Source organism: Pungitius pungitius, chromosome 16 (assembly GCF_949316345.1).
Source record: "Pungitius pungitius chromosome 16, fPunPun2.1, whole genome shotgun sequence".
Taxonomy (NCBI): domain Eukaryota; kingdom Metazoa; phylum Chordata; class Actinopteri; order Perciformes; family Gasterosteidae; genus Pungitius; species Pungitius pungitius.
In genome coordinates this window covers 18,292,738-18,310,140 of record NC_084915.1, presented here as the reverse complement: position 1 = coordinate 18,310,140, position 17,403 = coordinate 18,292,738, and the positions used below count along the sequence as shown (strand labels likewise).

Below are 17,403 nucleotides of genomic sequence, written 5' to 3'. Positions count from 1 at the left end.
GTGTAGCGTAAAAGCATGTTTCTCCATCGATGCTCTCCTGATGATCAGCAGCTTTCTCTCTCTACAGTCTGGCTGATCGAATGCGTCCAGCTCACTGCTTTGGGCCCATTGTGACCCCCCCACATCTCCTTCATTTTGTTTCTGCGATGTGTTCTGCCTCTCTGTGTCCTTCATATTTGACACATTTGTGGGGGGTGTGTGAGAGTGGGGGCGGGGGGTGGGGGGGGTCATCAGCTGCCCAACCTGAGGGCCTCGCAGCTGGGGGACACTTCTGCACGGCCCTGGGCCGGAGATCCAGAGATGACCTAGTCAGCGAGCGGTAAACAACATCCCACAATCCTCCTCTCTATTTCGTATCTATTCGTCCTCACACCCGAGGATTTGAGGTCACGAGCTAACAAGCTAACATGCTAACAAGCTAATGGGCTAACGAGCTCATGTGAAAGACTACAGTAACTAAAGGGAACTTTTGACAATGATATTCAGAATCAATTAACATCATTTCAGCTGTGTGTGTGTTTAATCTTTTCCAATCACACACAGACGAATGCAGGAAGAAAGGGAGCCATGAAGATGACGATGATGAAGAGGAAATGTCCATGAAATTCAATCAGCTGGCTACCTATATGTCATTAAAAGGGGGAGGAGACGGAACCAGAGGAGTCGCCCCCTGCTGGTCACTACACAGAATGCAGCTTTAACACCGTCTCACCTTGTCCAGACTTTACCGCTCGCTGCCTTTCTTCTTGTTCACCTGTCTGACCCCTGAGCTCCCATGATGCATCTCTGCACAGTCCCACACCTGTCCAGAGGCCATTTCACATTCAACACTGTCCACAATTGTTCCGAGACAAACACACACACACACCTACACACTCATATTAGTCAGTGTGTGTGTTAGGACGTTCAGCTGACAGTACAGTTATGTGTGTGTGTGTGTGTGTGTGTGTGTGTGTGTGTGTGTGTGTGTGTGTGTGTGTGTGTGTGTGTGTGTGTGTGTGTGTGTGTGTACCTTGGGGCCAAGTGGTGCTCTTAGTTGGAACAGCAGTGTCAGCATCCCTGTAAGCAGTTCACCTGCAGACACACACATTCAGAATATACTGTACCTACACACACCTGCCAGGAGCAGCGATACACAGACCAGATCACACACACACAGTGAGAGCGATAAGTGGTCCCTGAGATCCTCCCTCTGGGGATCATGAATGTTTCAACCACACAACGTCATGAAGGATTCAGATCAAATACTCAACACTTCTCCTCCTGACACATTTCGTTACGCTTGTCTTGGTCACGTGATAATTTAATCCAATAACCCCTGCCCCCCCCTCCCCCCCCTCTATGTCACACATGAACATGTCAGACTCTTTGTTTCATACCGACCAATGGGGACGATCCCCCAAAACTCCTTTATCAATTGAATTGGATGGGTGGTTTTGGGGAAGTGGGCCACGCGGCGTGTTGACACATTCTGGGGATTATCCTTCCCTTAACATTAATGAATTTAATCCTAATCTTATCACCATGACAGCGTCTCATTCCTCCTCCTGCCGTGGCTCTGACGGTGGAACAGCAGCTATATTAAGCAGCGCTCAGGAGCCTCATTGTTCACCGGGTAATAACAGCTGTCATGTGTGAGGACACGGCGGAGGAAAACCTCCCCAATCTTCACACGGCTGCCAGCTCCGGTTTGAACCTCCGCTGGGGAGGGACGCGTGGAATGGAGAAGGTAAGAGGAGGAGAACGACAGCTGAAGACAAAGAGCTCAAACGGTCCACCAGGCACGTTGTCACGCAGAAGGTCCGCCGACGAAGCTGCACTTTCGATTATCTGATGAGTCTCCACTTTGAGGATTAACCCGAGCTCCGAAGCGTTTGAATAGGCAGGAAATCAGCTTTCATTTTTCAGATGGAGCCAATAAAAATAACCTCGTTAACGAGCTGGATCCCAGATGGAGAAACTCGGATCAGCAGAAAGGAAGAAAGGGAGCAGATGTGACTGTCAGACATCTTTGGTGACACATTTCTGAAGTCAGTAAACCATAAAGATGAAAACACACCATTCAAATCATGAGAAAATAAATTATTGTGCATTATTCTTATGTTTGATGCTGTATAATCATGTGATTAGACTTGAGTGGAAATTGAACGGATCATAATTCATCTCTGAAAACATCTTGATTTATTCCAGTTCATCACAATGACACATGGACACATCGCGGTAACGTGATAGACTTCTCATGTTCACTGAGCAGGTGGCTAGCCGTTAGCGGTGCTGCTAACGCTACCAGCTCCTCCTCCTGCTGTTTACACGCTGGTGACCTATGACCTGCACAGCTTCACATGGCTAAACCTCTGAAGCATGAAACGAGCCCACGTTGTAACGACTGAAACGAGGACTTTGTCTTCCTGCTCCTCACGTTCTGCGCTGAAGGAGCCGTTTAGGAGAAATATCGCTTTTGCCATTTCACACAAATATACGATTGAACAACTGTTCAAAGACACATTTATTTTCTGCCGTAGGGTTCAAATAACCTGAGGCCCATCGTTGATGCACACGACGCCACGGAGGCCTGATCCAGAGGCGTTAAGTCCGCTTCCACCTGGAGCTCCACTCAGCAGCAGCTGGACCAACTGTCTTTGCTCTGACTGACCTTCAGGGGACATTTGTCCCCCCACAGTGGACCCCGAGGACAGCAGCAGACATCACGCTCCACCAAGCAGGGGTGAAGGAAAGGAAGGAATCCCGTCCTGTTGCTCCAGTGAGAACACAGACGCGTTGATTTCAATCACCTCAAGATTCTTTTCCGTGTAAAATATGATATGAAAAGATACATATTAAACATATATGTTGTGCAAATAGATGACACGTGTTTATATTACGTCTGTTCTACCTCTTTGTTTTATTGTTTCTTCATAAAATCCATGTGTATGTGGAGACCAAAGTGGAGTCAAATCCCAGATGCACGGCTCATGAAGCTGACTGGGACTCTAGATGAATGTATTGAAACCTTAAACTCGACCCGATGTTCTCAGGCTTCTTCTCCACAGGGACATCTCATGTATTTCGGGAGAACCGTCAGCGTCACCTTTGACGTTTCTGCTGAAATCGGAGCAGATGTTTTCAATCGCTGATCAACAAACGTTTGTCAAAACTTTCCCCCAAAGTGGAGTCGATCTGTGGAGGAAGCTCCTCACCTCCTCCCTCCTCTTCTTCAGCATCCTCCCTTTCTCTCTGACCTCACATTCTCTTCCTGTTCCCCTGAAGCAAGCTTTAATAAGGCTCTGATGATGCAGACATATTTTGGCTGAGGTCATGATTGCTTACGTGGCCTCATTATTGCAAAGCCTTCGTCCTCCTCCTCCTCCTCTCTCTTGTCTCCTTCCTCCGCTGGCAGCCCAAGCAACACTAACAGGCTTCTTCTTCTCTGCCACTAATGAAGTGCTGCAAAGTTCGGACTCGTTCTTGAGGACACAGCTGCTGTGAGGGAAACTTCTACATCCAAAGACATGCAAGAGGAATCAGTCCTCGGAGTCCATCGGCTTAATTGATGCCACATCCAGATCTTCTGCCCTGAGGGAGTTCCTCAACACACCCAAACAGAGGAACCCCCCCCCCCCTTCCAGCAACCACTCAATGGACCCTTTGGATCCCCGATCCAGTAGCTTTAGATGCTAAAAATGTAACGCATATCTACTAGTTTGGGTTTCTTCTTTGAATCCTGTCAGAACCTACACCAGGTGTGTAGGGTCCTTTCAGGATCTCTGGTTGAGGATCTTCAAACCTGGTGTAGGTTCCTGGTGTTTCTTCAAAACTTCAAAGGTCCCACATTACTTTAAAAGTTAACCTGAGGGGAGGGAAGCGGCTCTTTGTGATGTTTTAAAATGTTTTTGATTGAATCCATTTGCACACCCCCTCTCCCGAGGGCCGGATAGTCATAATCCTGGACTCTGATTGGCCAGTGGCTCCTTCCATTTAAATGAGGTAAACACCTCCGAGGGGACGTCGCTCCTTCGGAAGCTGCTCGCCGGATCACCGAAGGATTAAAACTCAACCAGAGATCCTGAAAGGACCCTGAGGAATAAAACAGTGAAGAAGAAGACTTCCTCTCTGACAAACCCTTAACTTAACTCTTAACTTAACCCTTAACTTAACCCTTAACTTAACCCTCAAATGACCTGAGACACTCAGTCCTTCAGTTTGGATCTAACAGGATTAGAAGCATCTGGATTCACTTGGAGTCGTCTGGATGAACTGATGACTTGTTCTTAAGATTTTGTGAGGACAAATGTCCTCATGACGCACTTGGCCTCGTCCCATTTACTTAGGGACAGATCGTCTTGTAACCGAGTCATCAACGTTGAAGAGAAGAAAGAGCACAACCAAACACTCCAAACACAAAGCGTTCTTCTATTCCTACTGGAGGTCTAAGAATGACCCAATTTATTTAGACATTTGCTTTACGACTGATTATGTTTCCCTGGGATTACAAACATTATCTGAACTTCACTGAGGCCTTTGAAGGGCCGCCAATGGTGCACCAGGCCCTCAAATTGTAATTTATTTTCTTCATAACTTGCAAACTGAATTAAGTGTAACAAGCAGGTTCAAATGTTACTTGGAGGCTTCTTCATCATAGTTACATGATAAATGGAGGAGGAAGAGGAAGTCATCAGTAAACTGGTTAGCGAGGAGAAGGAGGATCAGCCCGATTCAACGTAGCAGGACTTCACAAAAATAGCCTCATAGAGTTCAATGGGACCAGAGGAGTCGCCCCCTGGTGGTCACTGCAGAGGATGACGCGGCGGTGTTTTCTCCGTATTCAGACACACGATTCAGACTCTGAAATCAAACAGAAAGAAGACTGCAGAAGAAGAAAAGGGGAACAGAGAGAGAAGAAGAAGATGGAGAAAACAACAAGAATTTTAATCCTGAAGTCAGCAACAAACCACACAATTATGCCCCCCCCCCCACCAACCCCCCTCCCACACACAAGCCAATTAAAGCAGTGGTGCTGCACCCCCTGGTCTGCCACATTAATCCATCAGTGATGGATATTTCTCCTGTGTATGAATGTGGCCATTGTTGAAGGGGGGATCCATGAAGGGGTCTTTAGGAAACCGCACATGTCATCCAATAAACCTGTAAACCCTCCTCCTCTTCCTCCCCTTCCTCCTCCTCGGGGGCCCGTACCCCCCGCACACCTCTTTGTGTGTCATTAGATTAGGCTGCTCCTACTTCCATGTGGCCCACATAACATCTCCAGCGGCTCACTTTTTCATTTCCATTCCTCAGCAGCTTTCTGCGGCTCATTAAAGTGGAAATCGTCATGGTGACCGCTCTTTTGGGGGGGGGGATTCTGAGGCCGCACCGCTCCACACCTCCATATCAATCAAACAGAGGGGGGATGGAAGGAAGGAACCAAAAGCCTTTCACAATAAGAGCTGTTTGAGTTCCCTAGAGGTTCAGAAAAGGTGCCTTAATGGTTCCTTTACTAGCTCCTTTAGCATAGGAAAGGTGCCTTAATGGTTCCTTTACTAGCTCCTTTAGCATAGGAAAGGTGCCTTAATGGTTCCTTTACTAGCTCCTTTAGCATAGGAAAGGAGCCTTAATGGTTCCTTTACTAGCTCCTTTAGCATAGGAAAGGAGCCTTAATGGTTCCTTTACTAGCTCCTTTAGCATAGGAAAGGAGCCTTAATGGTTCCTTTACTAGCTCCTTTAGCATAGGAAAGGAGCTTTAATGCTTTGTTTCTTAGAGGAACATCTGTCCTATTGGCTCCACGTCGTCCTGTGATGGATGATACGAACGTCTCATTCACACATACATCTTTTTAACGTAGTCTCTTTCTCTGCTCTCTGTGCTGTAAAAAAATAAATGAAATTTGGGATTTCTCCACACCGATGTAACCATGGCAACAAGCAAAAAGGATAACGAGGAGTGGTGCTGCAGGACACACACACACACATTGTTATACAGTCAAGATCATGTAAAAGTAATAATCTGTCAATCTGAAGTCATCAGGTATCCGACCAATCAGTGGTCAGTATTCTCTCTGATATCAACACGAGGAAGCTTTTTCTATCCAGACGAGGAAAACTAAATACACATTATGCAGTTTTTATTTGCTCTAATAGTGCACAGCCTGAATGTGTGTGTGTGTGTGTGTGTGTGTGTGTGTGTGTGTGTGTGGGGGGGGGGGGGGGGGGGGGGGGGGGGGGGCTGCCATAGAGGAGAACACAGGAGGGGGACAGGAAATGTATGACCCCAGACATGATGTACACTTTGTACATATATAAATATATACATATATAATATATATATATATGTATATATTTACACTTTGAACATTATTATATAAGACATTAGCACGTTGCTTAAAAGTAAACCTTTAATAAATCAATTAATTTTTTATCATATATTAGTGTTATAGATTTTCATCTGTTGTTTTTATGATATTTGCCAACCTATTGTTATTATTATGATAACTTTATTACAATTTTTCTTTTTTTCCATTTTCTTTTAATCATCATTATTTCTGCTATACGTCATCATTCATCATTATGTTATTATAATTAGTATTACTTTTATACTATAGGAAGCAGACAGGAAGTAAGGATTTGGGATCTTTTTGTTTTCTTCCTGCATGCTGTGTAATCAAATCCTCACAACCTTAATGCATCACTGCTGACACACACACACACACACACACACACACGCACACACACACACACACACACGCACGCACGCACGCACGCACGCACACACACACACACACACACACAGTGATGCAGACTGCCTTCTAACAGACTCCTGAGTGGTTACCATGACAGCAGCTGATAACTTTCAGCAGATGATTGAAACCTTAACGCACCTAGAACCTGTAACCTGTGATTATTAATCTGGATTATGATTCTAACTACTTAAGATTTGTGTAATATTATCCAACCATCACACAGGCTGTGGGTGGAGCTTCCTCAGCACACCATGGTGATCCTCCAGGTAACCAATGCACCTGGTCTCTGGACCGCTGAAGTTACCCCAGTAACCAAAAGGAGGCGGGTGAAGCATCACTTGAGATTACACATCTCAGCCTGAGAAGATATTCAACATCTGCAAAGAAAGATTTGTTTTATTACAAAAGCATCACAGAGACAATGTTTAACTGTTTGTATAGTCGTCATACCTTTGTGTTCTTCTACTTGATCACAGAAGAAATTGGTTTGCTTATTTCCAGAAATGTTTTCATGTCATTAAAAGATTCACAATTCTGGCAAACAGTTCACTGAAGTCATTTCTTCCTCCAACAAAACACAACCACCTGAAGTTGCACAAAGAAAGGTAAGTTTTGAACGAATGCTGAGCACCTTGTCGAATGTACCGTAACTCACGAGCATTTTACCGCATCAACGAGACGTTCATGCTTACAGAAATCTGGATTTTTGAAGCCAGATTCAGACTCCGATGGAAATCCTCGCCAACATTATGTCAACGTCCGTTTTAAAGTACTATAACACAGTCACAGTCCATCCACCATTACCCTTCCCTTCGTAGTCTAGGTCTGTGAGGCAGCGCACCATCACCCAGGGTCCCCCGTCCCACTATAATAAAAGGACTTGAAATGACTCAAAAATAAAATGGTACGACTTGTGACTCGACTTGAGACTTGTTGGCTTTGACTTTTGACTTGACTTGGGACTTGCCTCATCTGTGACTCGACTTGACTCGGGACTCGAGGGCAACGACTTGAGACTTGCTTGTGACTTGCATAACAATGACTTTGTCCCACCTCTGCTGAAACGAGCCAAGAGACCAGATCGTATCAAAGTGTCAGAAGTGGTTCGTAGCGTTTAATGGAAAGCAGCAGACCCGCCCGCCCTGCTTCTTACGCCCCGTCCGTCCGTAATCATCCGCCCGAACGTTTCTGTGGAACAGCTGTGGCCCATTACCCCAGAATGCAGCGGGGCGGCGTGCCCTCCCCCAGCCGCAGCGAGCTCGTTAGGACGCCGGCACTAACGAGCTCCCTCTGGAGCCTTCAGCTGCTATTAACGCTTCTTTGGGAGCGTTGCTACATGTAGCGGAACGTGTTGTCGGGTCCATGTTCACCACCCAGGTGTGTACGTGTGCACGTGTGCGTGTGTGCGCGCCTGAGTGCGTGCGCGTGTGTTTTCTCGCCGCTCCTTCATGTTTAATGGGTGGGGAGTGGCGGACCCCGCCTCATGTATTTTTAAATCAAAGTTAGCCAGGCGTTCCGTGTGCTTTGTTCAGCCGACCTACTTTAAACTTCCATCACGGCGAGTCGAGAGCGGAGACGAGTTCACACCTCTGGAGCACGAAGCCACGTGCGGCGTTACACACCCCCTCCAGAGGTCTACGCTGTACTCACTGATGTACTACATCTCATGTCTTCATGGCTCCTCCTACTTTTGGAGCCACGTGAACTGCAAAGGAAACGCTACAAAAGTATCATGAGAGCAGGATGTAAAGGAGCTACAGTGTAACACATGAAAGCATCTCAGTACTGTGGAGGTGTGGTATTACTTGGTCCTGGGAGTACTCTGAGTACTGCAGACGCTGAGTACTCTGAGTACTGCAGACGCTGAGAACTCTGAGTATTGAGAATGAACTTGTCTCGGACCTTCAAGAAGCACTTTGAAGAGTCGTCTGTACGTTCACAACGTGTGTGTGTGTGTGTGTGTGTTTACTTGTTCGGAGCTGTATGATTTATTTAGAGTCATTTATGAGTATTTTCATAACACATGTATGTCATTTTCTGGTGATCAATGAGAATTATTATTCATGTGTGTGTGTGTGTGTGTGTGTGTGTGTGTGTGTGTGTGTGTGTGTGTGTGTGTGTGTGTGTGTGAGCAGGGACGAGCTCGGCTGATGAAATATTAAAGGTGCGAACAGAAGAATGTGAATGTTTGCATAGTGAAGCAGATTTGAATCGATTGATCAAACAGAGGCCTGTGGATCTAAAGTCTGTTGTGTAGTTACTAAACGCATGAATCTATGCGATTAATGTGGCTGAATGAATAAATATAACAGTAAACATTTTGCTGCAGCAAGTTGGAGATCAAAAGAGTGAACTGGCTCAAAGTTAAAAATAAAAAAGGATTTAATAACTGAACAAAGTGATGAGCTCTATAATTGCAAAGTGAAATACAAAGTGAATAGTGAAATATTTCGCAAAATAGAGAATTCTCGTATCTTCCCGTTGTTGTGTCTTCATGTTGTTGTGTCTTCACATTGTTGTGTCTTCACGTTGTTGTGTCTTCACATTGTTGTGTCTTCACGTTGTTGTGTCTTCACGTTGTTGTGTCTTCACGTTGTTGTGTCTTCACATTGTTGTGTCTTCACGTTGTTGTGTCTTCACGTTGTTGTGTCTTCATGTTGTTGTGTCTTCACATTGTTGTGTCTTCACGTTGTTGTGTCTTCACGTTGTTCTGTCTTCATGTTGTTGTGTCTTCACGTTGTTGTGTCTTCATGTTGTTGTGTCTTCACATTGTTGTGTCTTCACGTTGTTGTGTCTTCACGTTGTTCTGTCTTCATGTTGTTGTGTCTTCACGTTGTTGTGTCTTCACGTTGTTGTGTCTTCACATTGTTGTGTCTTCACGTTGTTGTGTCTTCACGTTGTTGTGTCTTCATGTTGTTGTGTCTTCACATTGTTGTGTCTTCACGTTGTTGTGTCTTCACGTTGTTGTGTCTTCATGTTGTTGTGTCTTCACATTGTTGTGTCTTCACGTTGTTGTGTCTTCACGTTGTTCTGTCTTCATGTTGTTGTGTCTTCACGTTGTTGTGTCTTCACATTGTTGTGTCTTCACGTTGTTGTGTCTTCACGTTGTTCTGTCTTCATGTTGTTGTGTCTTCACGTTGTTGTGTCTTCACGTTGTTGTGTCTTCATGTTGTTGTGTCTTCACGTTGTTGTGTCTTCACGTTGTGTAGTGCTTGTGGTTTCAGGAACCTTGTGAAGCTCAAGCCGTCCTCAGAAGACAGAGACATTGATCAGTGTGTTAATAACGTCCTCATATCGAGTCCACTGAGCTGTGATAAGCAGCTTTAGATCGGTGTGGATTCATTAGAGTCTTTAAGTAGTCCAAACTTCCCCAATAACTGGGTCACGTGACAAACATCTCCAATGTTCATCAGGAGCTCGTTCACACTAACAATGAGAAGCTTTTAGTGGCTGCGGGTGAAGAAGGAAGTGAAAGGACTTTTAAAGCTCAGGGGCGTTCGTCCACCTGCTCCACCTGCTCCACCTGCTCCACCCGAGTGTCTCAGGTGTCCAGGTCCACAGCAGCATCTACAACAAAATGTACCTCAGAGTGAACCTGTGAAACATCAGCATCCGCGGAACGTACTGGAAACGGAGAGAAAGCATCCAGCTGTGAAGCAGCGTTCAGATCCTTCACAGCTGGATGCTTTGGTGGAACCAAAAGTAACTACACATTGTTTCAGGGTGAATAAATAAATGCGAAATGAGGAGTTTAATCGTCAGAATTCATTTATTTTGGCCTCTGTTTGAATAATAATATATAAGACGTATTAAAACCAGCCTGAAGGCAGAATGAATCATCACTTCACTCAAATCCCTCTGACTTCCATTCACATTCTGTGACTCCTCCTCTGGGTGAGTGTGTGAAATGTTCATCCATTCATCCTTCAGTCCATCATCATCCATCATCCATCCATCATCTGGCATTACCTAATTCAGGAGGCCATCCATCATTTCAGTAGCAGCTCCTTCTATTGGGAGGAGACCACGTGTGACCTCCTCTTCCTCCTCCTCGTCTTCCTCCTCCTAAATGATTGGTAATCAATTGGATTCAAAGTCAACAGCAGAGACATTCCTCATTACTTTGATTGATCAAATCAAACTTTATTAAGTAAAACCTGTTTCATTTAAAGTCTGAAAGCAGAAGAAAAACATGAAGTTAAGTAAATAAAACTCAGTGATTCATCACAACGACAGGAAGTGACCTCACTGTGACCTCCGCCAGCAGACCTGCAGTGTGTGTGTGTGTGTGTGTGTGTGTGTGTGTGTGTGTGTGTGTGTGTGTGTGTGTGTGTGTGAGAGTCAGGGAGTTATCAGGTCTGTCCAGCTGCTTCATGCTCACTAAGCTCTTTACCACACACACACACACACACACACACACACCTCTGTTCCTGCAGAGAAAGTGAATTAAAAACAAAAAACAAACACACACATTTGATGACGTGGTTACACTCTTACTAGTATTTTCTTGTTCTCAAACGTTCATTTTGATCATATTTTACTTTTTTCATGCAATACAAAATGTATCTTTGTTATTTTCTCATTTTGTGTTCACTATTTCACATCTTATACATGGTTTGAGGCAGAATGTCATGTGACGCTTTTTTTTTTTAGCAGGAAGCCTCCCCTAAAACGTGCAGCTCGATTAGAAGTCATTTGAGTTCATGAAACTAAAGTAAAGAAGAAGAAGAAGAAGAAGAATTGTTTGTGTGAAGGATCATTTTCTTCTTCTTCTGTCAGTATTATGAGCATCAAAATGACGTTATAATGTAATTAGAAACATTAGTACACATAAAACACGTCAGGGATGTTTCACTTGTTTTTAAGTATCAGGACATGTGACCAATAGTAATATAGTTCATTCATTAATGTGACCCTTATGAGGGGAATTCTATTAATCAATGACAATGAAGTAGTGAAGTCAAACCTGAATGGTTGAGGAAGTATTTATTCTTATTGGAATAAACGAGCAGCCTGATTGGTCCATGAATCAATAGAAGTGATCAGCTCCCTTTATGAGGCTGTGGCTCCATCTAGTGGCTGCAAGCTTCTCACTTCATCTCCTCTGAGGTTTTCTAAAAATGAATATGAACACTTTATACATTTGAAAATATCAACGATCAGAACAAATGTTTAAGACCATGATGAAGGTTTGAGACTTTAATAACAGAACATAGTTAGAAAGGAGACGTGTTCCTGGACTCCATATGAGGTCACTTCCTGTTCTCTGGCTGCAAGAAGTCTGCAGGCTTCACATCCAGAACATTCTCACTATTAACAGAATCATCAGCAGGTTCAACGAGTCCCACTTTGACCACAGCGAGTTCAGTCGATCTCCACCTCGATGTCCACGGGCCTCAGCTCCTGGACGAACACCACCTCGTCCCCGCGGTCCACCTCGTCCCGCGGCTCGTCCCGCGGCTCGTCCTTGCAGGCGACCGAGGGCGGCTCAAAGGGCAGCTCCACGGCGCCGCTCAGGTAGCCTCCCGCTCGGCCGCTCTTCGCCGCTATGGCGACGACCTGCGAGGCCACGGCCCAGGCGAACTCCACCTTGCGGTGCCTCTGGGAGCTCAGGTCCAGGTTGTGCTCCAGGATCTCGTAGAGCGCCGGGACGTAGCGGCCGCAGTGGCGCCGCACGTAGCGGTGCATCTCCAGGAGCACCCCCCTCGTCAGCACCCGCGGGTCCAGCTTGGCTTTGGCGTCTAGTTTGGCGCCGATGTCGAGGTCCAGTCCAATCTGCTGGCAGACGGGATAGCCGTGGAGCTGCTCCTCCTCCTCCTCCTCCTCCTCTTTCTTCTCATTCTCAATCTTCTCCTCCTCCTCCTCTTCCTCCTCCTCCTCCTCTTCCTCCTCCTCCTTCACGTGTCCGTTCGGGACCTCCGGGTCCGAAGGGAGGTCCTCGGCCCCGAGCGGCGAGCAGCTGCTCAGCTGGACGACCGTGTCCAACCACTGGGTCAGCTTTCGCAAGGTGGTCTGCCTCTTCATCACGGACCTCTGTTCGGCGTACCAGGCCCGGATGACCCGCGAGGCCTCCGTGGCTCCGCCCTGCAGGTCCAGCAGGAAGTTGTGCTCCAGGAGGTCGTTGACCATGTGGCGGGCGCAGCCGCACAGCTCCCTGACGAAGGCGAACGCCTCCAGCACGGCGCCGGTGGTGAGGGCCGCCAGGTCCAGCTTCTGGCTCGCCGGGCGCTCCTCGGTGGCCCACAGGTCCAGGCCCATCTGCTGGCAGAAGGGATGCTGCTCCCTGTTGGGGTCCGGGGCCGGCGCCTCGCCCCCCGGCCCGGCCCGACAATCAGCCGTCACGTCGGCCACGTTGTAGACCTCCGGGAAGCTGAAGGGGCTCCGGAGGAAGTCCAGCGCGCTTCTGTCAGGGTGGTTCTGAAGGAGCCGCTCTTTCGTTATCATGTAAAAGAGGAAGTTGCGCTGATGAAGCTCGTTTTGGAAGACGAGGGTGAAGTTCTTGTCCAAGATGTCAAACAAGAAGCCGCCCAAACTCCTCGTCATCGCCGTCGCAAATTTGTAGAGCTCCAGCAGCACGCCGTTGGTGAGCAGCTGGAGGTCCAGGTTCCGCCGGTGGCCCGATGCCACGTTGAAGTCCAGGCCCGTCTCGCGGCAGCGCAGGAACGGGTCCTTCACTCGCCGGGAGTCCAGGATCTGTTTGGAGCGAGCGGCCCGACGCGTCCACAGCTTCCGCCTCGTCGGGTCCACGTCGCCGTCCTCGCTTTGGTCTTCGCAGAAGAGATCCGAGAGGCGCCTCGGAACCGCGGCGTTCGGACGGAGGCGAGACGGGCGCGGGGCGGCGAGCGCTTCTTCCTCGTCCCGCCCCACGTCTTTTGTCTCAGACAAACAACTTTGGACATTTGCGTCTTCCTGTCTGGCCTCCGAATCGGACTGCGTGTCCACCTCAAACTCCACGGGACACATGTAGTCTTTGGCGTCCGCGTCCCACGCCGTCCTCTTACTGGCCGCCTCCGGCCCATCAGGTTCCCAGTGGTCGGGCTCGCTCCTCTTTCGGCGCTTCGGTTCCCGTCTCCGGGTTTGGACGACGAAGGGCTCCTTCCGGAAGGCGTCCTTGTCCTCGGCGGTCAGCCAGGCGTTCTTCTTCCTGCTCAGCTGCAGGCGGAAGGTCCCCTTGTCCAGCTGGTGACCGAAGTTGTGCAGCACCAGGTCGTAGACGATGTCGGTGTGCGTCCCGCAGAGCGTCCTGGAGAAGTCCAGCAGCTCCAGCATCACCCCGATGGTCACCTGCTCCGTCCTCAGCTTCTCCCTGTGGGCGTCGCCCGGCGGCACCAGCAGAGTCACGCCCAGCTCTCTGCAGAAGGGGTAGGCGTCAGCAGTGGGCCTCCACGAGACTCCTCCCCTTTTCCTCCTGACGCACGCCCACCCGGCCCTCTCCGCGCCCTGGCCGCTCCTGGAGAGGACGGAGCTGTCCGCCAGCTTGTTGATTTTGGGGTAGTAGCGCCCCGGGTGGCGGTACCCGGCGGAGCCCCACAGGGCGCCGAGGTCCGGGAAGGGAAAGGCTTCTTTCCTCCGCCGAGGCTTCATCTTGATCTGCTCCTTCAGGTGCTTGATCTTGTTGTGCGCTCGCTTGCTGTAGTCGTAGCACTGCTGCTCGTCGCTCACGTCCACGCCGAGGTCGAAGTTGAACTCCAGCATCTCGAACAGGAAGTACGTCTCGGACTTGTTCACGGTTCTGGCGAACTCGGCCAATTCCAGCATCACGCCGTTGGTCAGCAGGCTCAGGTCCAGCTTCTCCTGCCTCTCCAACGCCACGTTGAACTCCAGGCCCGCTTCCACCGACTGCGGGAAGGGGACGGCGCTCTTCTGGTAACGGACGCCGTGGTGGATCCGCTGCCGCCAGATGTACTCGTCGACGCCCTCCATGAAGGACCTGGAGAAGAGCCGAGGACCCGATGGGACGTCTCGGCCTCCTGTGAGAGAAGACGCCAACCAAATACCGCAGATGTAAATAGCCTTAAATATTTAGTTAAATTAAACTTAACAGACAAGAAGTACAATGAGGTCACAGCAGATTTTAGTTCTGTCAAACTGATCGGTTACTGGTTTCATATCGTTTTGTCGTTTGTCTGCAAATATTCTCCAGCTTCTTGCTATTTTTTAAATAGTTCCTCAGACAAAGTCTTTTGAAGATGTCGTTCTGGATTTACTTTAAAGGTTATGGTACTACTGCGAGAAGGATACTTCTGTCCTTAAAAAAAAAAAAAAACTTCCTTTGAAAGAAATAAATAAATAAATACTGATTTATTGGTCTCTTTGCATAAATTATAACAGAATATATGAAGTAGAAAGGAACTCTTCCCAGATGCTAGATAGTAAACATCTTTTGAAACTTCTTATTTGATGAAAATTGTACTTTCTTGTTACTTGTACTTCTGGGTTTGTATCTCTATGTGGAAATGCACTTATTGTAAGTCGCTTTGGATAAAAGCGTCAGCTAAATGACACGTGACGTAATGTAATGTAAACAGCATTAGTACAGGACAGTACTAATACACGCTAGTACTAGTACTAACAAGTCTTGTGCCGTGTTTTAAATGCATGTTTTACAGGGAGTAGTGTGATGATGAGATAAAGGCGCAAACATATGTATGTTTGCACACGTTGTTTGTTGTACTTTAAGTAAATATGTTGAGTGGTGTTTTTACCGAGGGGTCCTGAACGCACCGAAAAGTTTGCTGCGCCTCTCCGTTGAATCGAGGGCCCGCGGCGGGGCTCGCGGCCTGCTAGCGGGGATGCTAACGGTTAGCACTCACCGAATACCGGAGCGCCTCCCGGTGACCCGGGTGGTGGAGGGGGGCGGTAAAGCAACGTGGCGCAGAGGTTTAACGGAACGCGGCCTCTCACGAGGCGCTTCTATCGAACACCGGAAACACGTGGAAACTCCCCCCCTGAGGACGCGTTCAGGGATACGTCGGAAACTCCTCTTTTACAAGCAATGCGTGTCTACAGAGATACAAAGAGAGAAGTTGACGGACACGTTTGGACAGACGTAAATGAAACCACGAGTTTACACGAGGATTACAAGATGAGTTCATTTTTTAGACGAAAACGTTTTTACACAAAGAGTATTTTTTTGAATCACTCATTTGTTACTATAGCAAACATTAACAAGACAAGAGGTTTGAAATAAACAGATAACATATGAACTTATTTCTCTTAAGTTTCTCTTAATCCGAAATAGTCACATTAATTAATAGTTTACGGGTGTATTGTACAGTGTTAGAAATTTTAAAATCACTGTTTCCGCCCGGTCTCGAACCGGGGACCTTTCGCGTGTTAGGCGAACGTGATAACCACTACACTACGGAAACTGAGTACATGTCGCACTAAGGAGGAATCTTCAAAGAGAAACGGGGGAGGGCGTGAGTTACGTCATGTGTGGACAGAAGTGTCGTAATAGTCCTAACAATAGTTACAACAGCTGTGAGGTGTTTACTGAAGAAGGGGGTAAGAAGGGATTTGGTAAATGTTTCCTGGTTCTTTGTGTTCTTCTGTGTCTCTGAAAATGTTTCTCTCGGATCGCAACTAGTCAATAAACGCGAAAAGAAAACATGTTTCCGCCCGGTTTCGAACCGGGGACCTTTCGCGTGTGAGGCGAACGTGATAACCACTACACTACGGAAACCGATGATGTTCAATGCATGTGGGTTTGAATAAAGACTCAGACTGTACATTGTGGGTCAAAACATTGTGCTGCAACTATAAAACAATGCAGTGCGCAGAGAGAACGTACAGTACTGTTAGCGTTAGAAGACCCATCTAACCGTTGCTTAACCAGAGGATAGCTAACTTTAGCCTCCATTAGGATACATATATATATTATAATATTATATATTTCCAGTGTCACAGCCTAAATGCTTGCTGTTACTTTGCCTTTTGACTTGTACAACATTTCTGCCAAAAAGAGTCGATCCTTTTCCATTGATGGTGTTATGAAGAGCTCAAATGCCGATTTTGTGTCATGGACCTGGCTGACATCGTATCTGTCAGAACCTGGAAGCATTCTGATGACATTAGAAGGACTAAATCTACCTGTTGTTCATGTGGGGAGACAGACCATAATAACTTTACATTTTTGGAGGGGAGAGTGTTTGCTGGTGGTTGAGAGACAACAGGAGGGTCACCAATGAGGGTCTTATTCTCATCAGAGGAGGATGCCTCATAATCAGGGTGCACCTCAACATCATCTTTTGTCAGACACCTTCTCCTCTACGTCACATGATCAAAGAGCTGTGACAAAACCTCATTGACAGAAAATCTTTTAAGTAAGTAATTTTCAGCAGTCCCAAAAATATGTTAGTTATCTATTTAGAGACGTTTTACATTGAATGGGGTGAAATTGAACCCAAAAGTAACAGGAGGGTTAAAAGGTATTTTTTAGAAATAATAAATACACAAATCGTTACGATGCTTTTAACACAAAGCAAAATCTTGTTTCCGCCCGGTCTCGAACCGGGGACCTTTCGCGTGTTAGGCGAACGTGATAACCACTACACTACGGAAACCACATGAGAAAAGAGTTTTCCAGTACTGAATATATGCATTATCCACATAATACAACACAAAAACTATTTATACAAACAAAAACTAAACACTATAACTACCGCAT

At 47.0% G+C, this 17,403-nt stretch overlaps 1 protein-coding gene and 3 non-coding genes across 6 annotated transcripts; all 4 read right to left on the bottom strand.

Annotated features, from left to right (window-relative positions):
- Positions 1-11,703: 11,703 nt before the first annotated feature.
- LOC119215301 (uncharacterized) lies at positions 11,704-15,891 on the bottom strand. 3 transcript variants are annotated; one of them, XM_037467352.2, is made up of 2 exons: positions 15,440-15,891; positions 11,704-14,704 (listed from the first exon to the last, which is right to left on the bottom strand). In XM_037467352.2, the coding sequence occupies exon 2, from the start codon at positions 14,655-14,657 to the stop codon at positions 12,099-12,101; it is 2,559 nt and encodes an 852-aa protein (XP_037323249.2). In that variant the 5' UTR covers positions 14,658-14,704; positions 15,440-15,891; the 3' UTR covers positions 11,704-12,098. The 3 variants fall into 3 exon arrangements, with proteins under 3 accessions (XP_037323249.2, XP_037323248.2, XP_037323250.2); XM_037467351.2 differs by having other exon boundaries at positions 15,459-15,891; XM_037467353.2 differs by having other exon boundaries at positions 15,548-15,891.
- A 141-nt stretch (positions 15,892-16,032) lies between these two features.
- trnav-aac (transfer RNA valine (anticodon AAC)) lies at positions 16,033-16,105 on the bottom strand. Its single transcript has one exon. It is a non-coding gene; the product is annotated as a tRNA-Val (tRNA).
- A 241-nt stretch (positions 16,106-16,346) lies between these two features.
- trnav-cac (transfer RNA valine (anticodon CAC)) lies at positions 16,347-16,419 on the bottom strand. Its single transcript has one exon. It is a non-coding gene; the product is annotated as a tRNA-Val (tRNA).
- Positions 16,420-17,226: 807 nt separating this feature from the next.
- Positions 17,227-17,299, bottom strand: trnav-aac (transfer RNA valine (anticodon AAC)). Its single transcript has one exon. It is a non-coding gene; the product is annotated as a tRNA-Val (tRNA).
- Between the last annotated feature and the right edge of the window lie 104 nt (positions 17,300-17,403).

Excerpts from the sequence above, each read along its gene's own strand:
- LOC119215301 (XM_037467352.2), bottom strand. The coding sequence starts at position 14,657 with ATGGAGGGCGTCGACGAGTACATCTGGCGGCAGCGGATCCACCACGGC.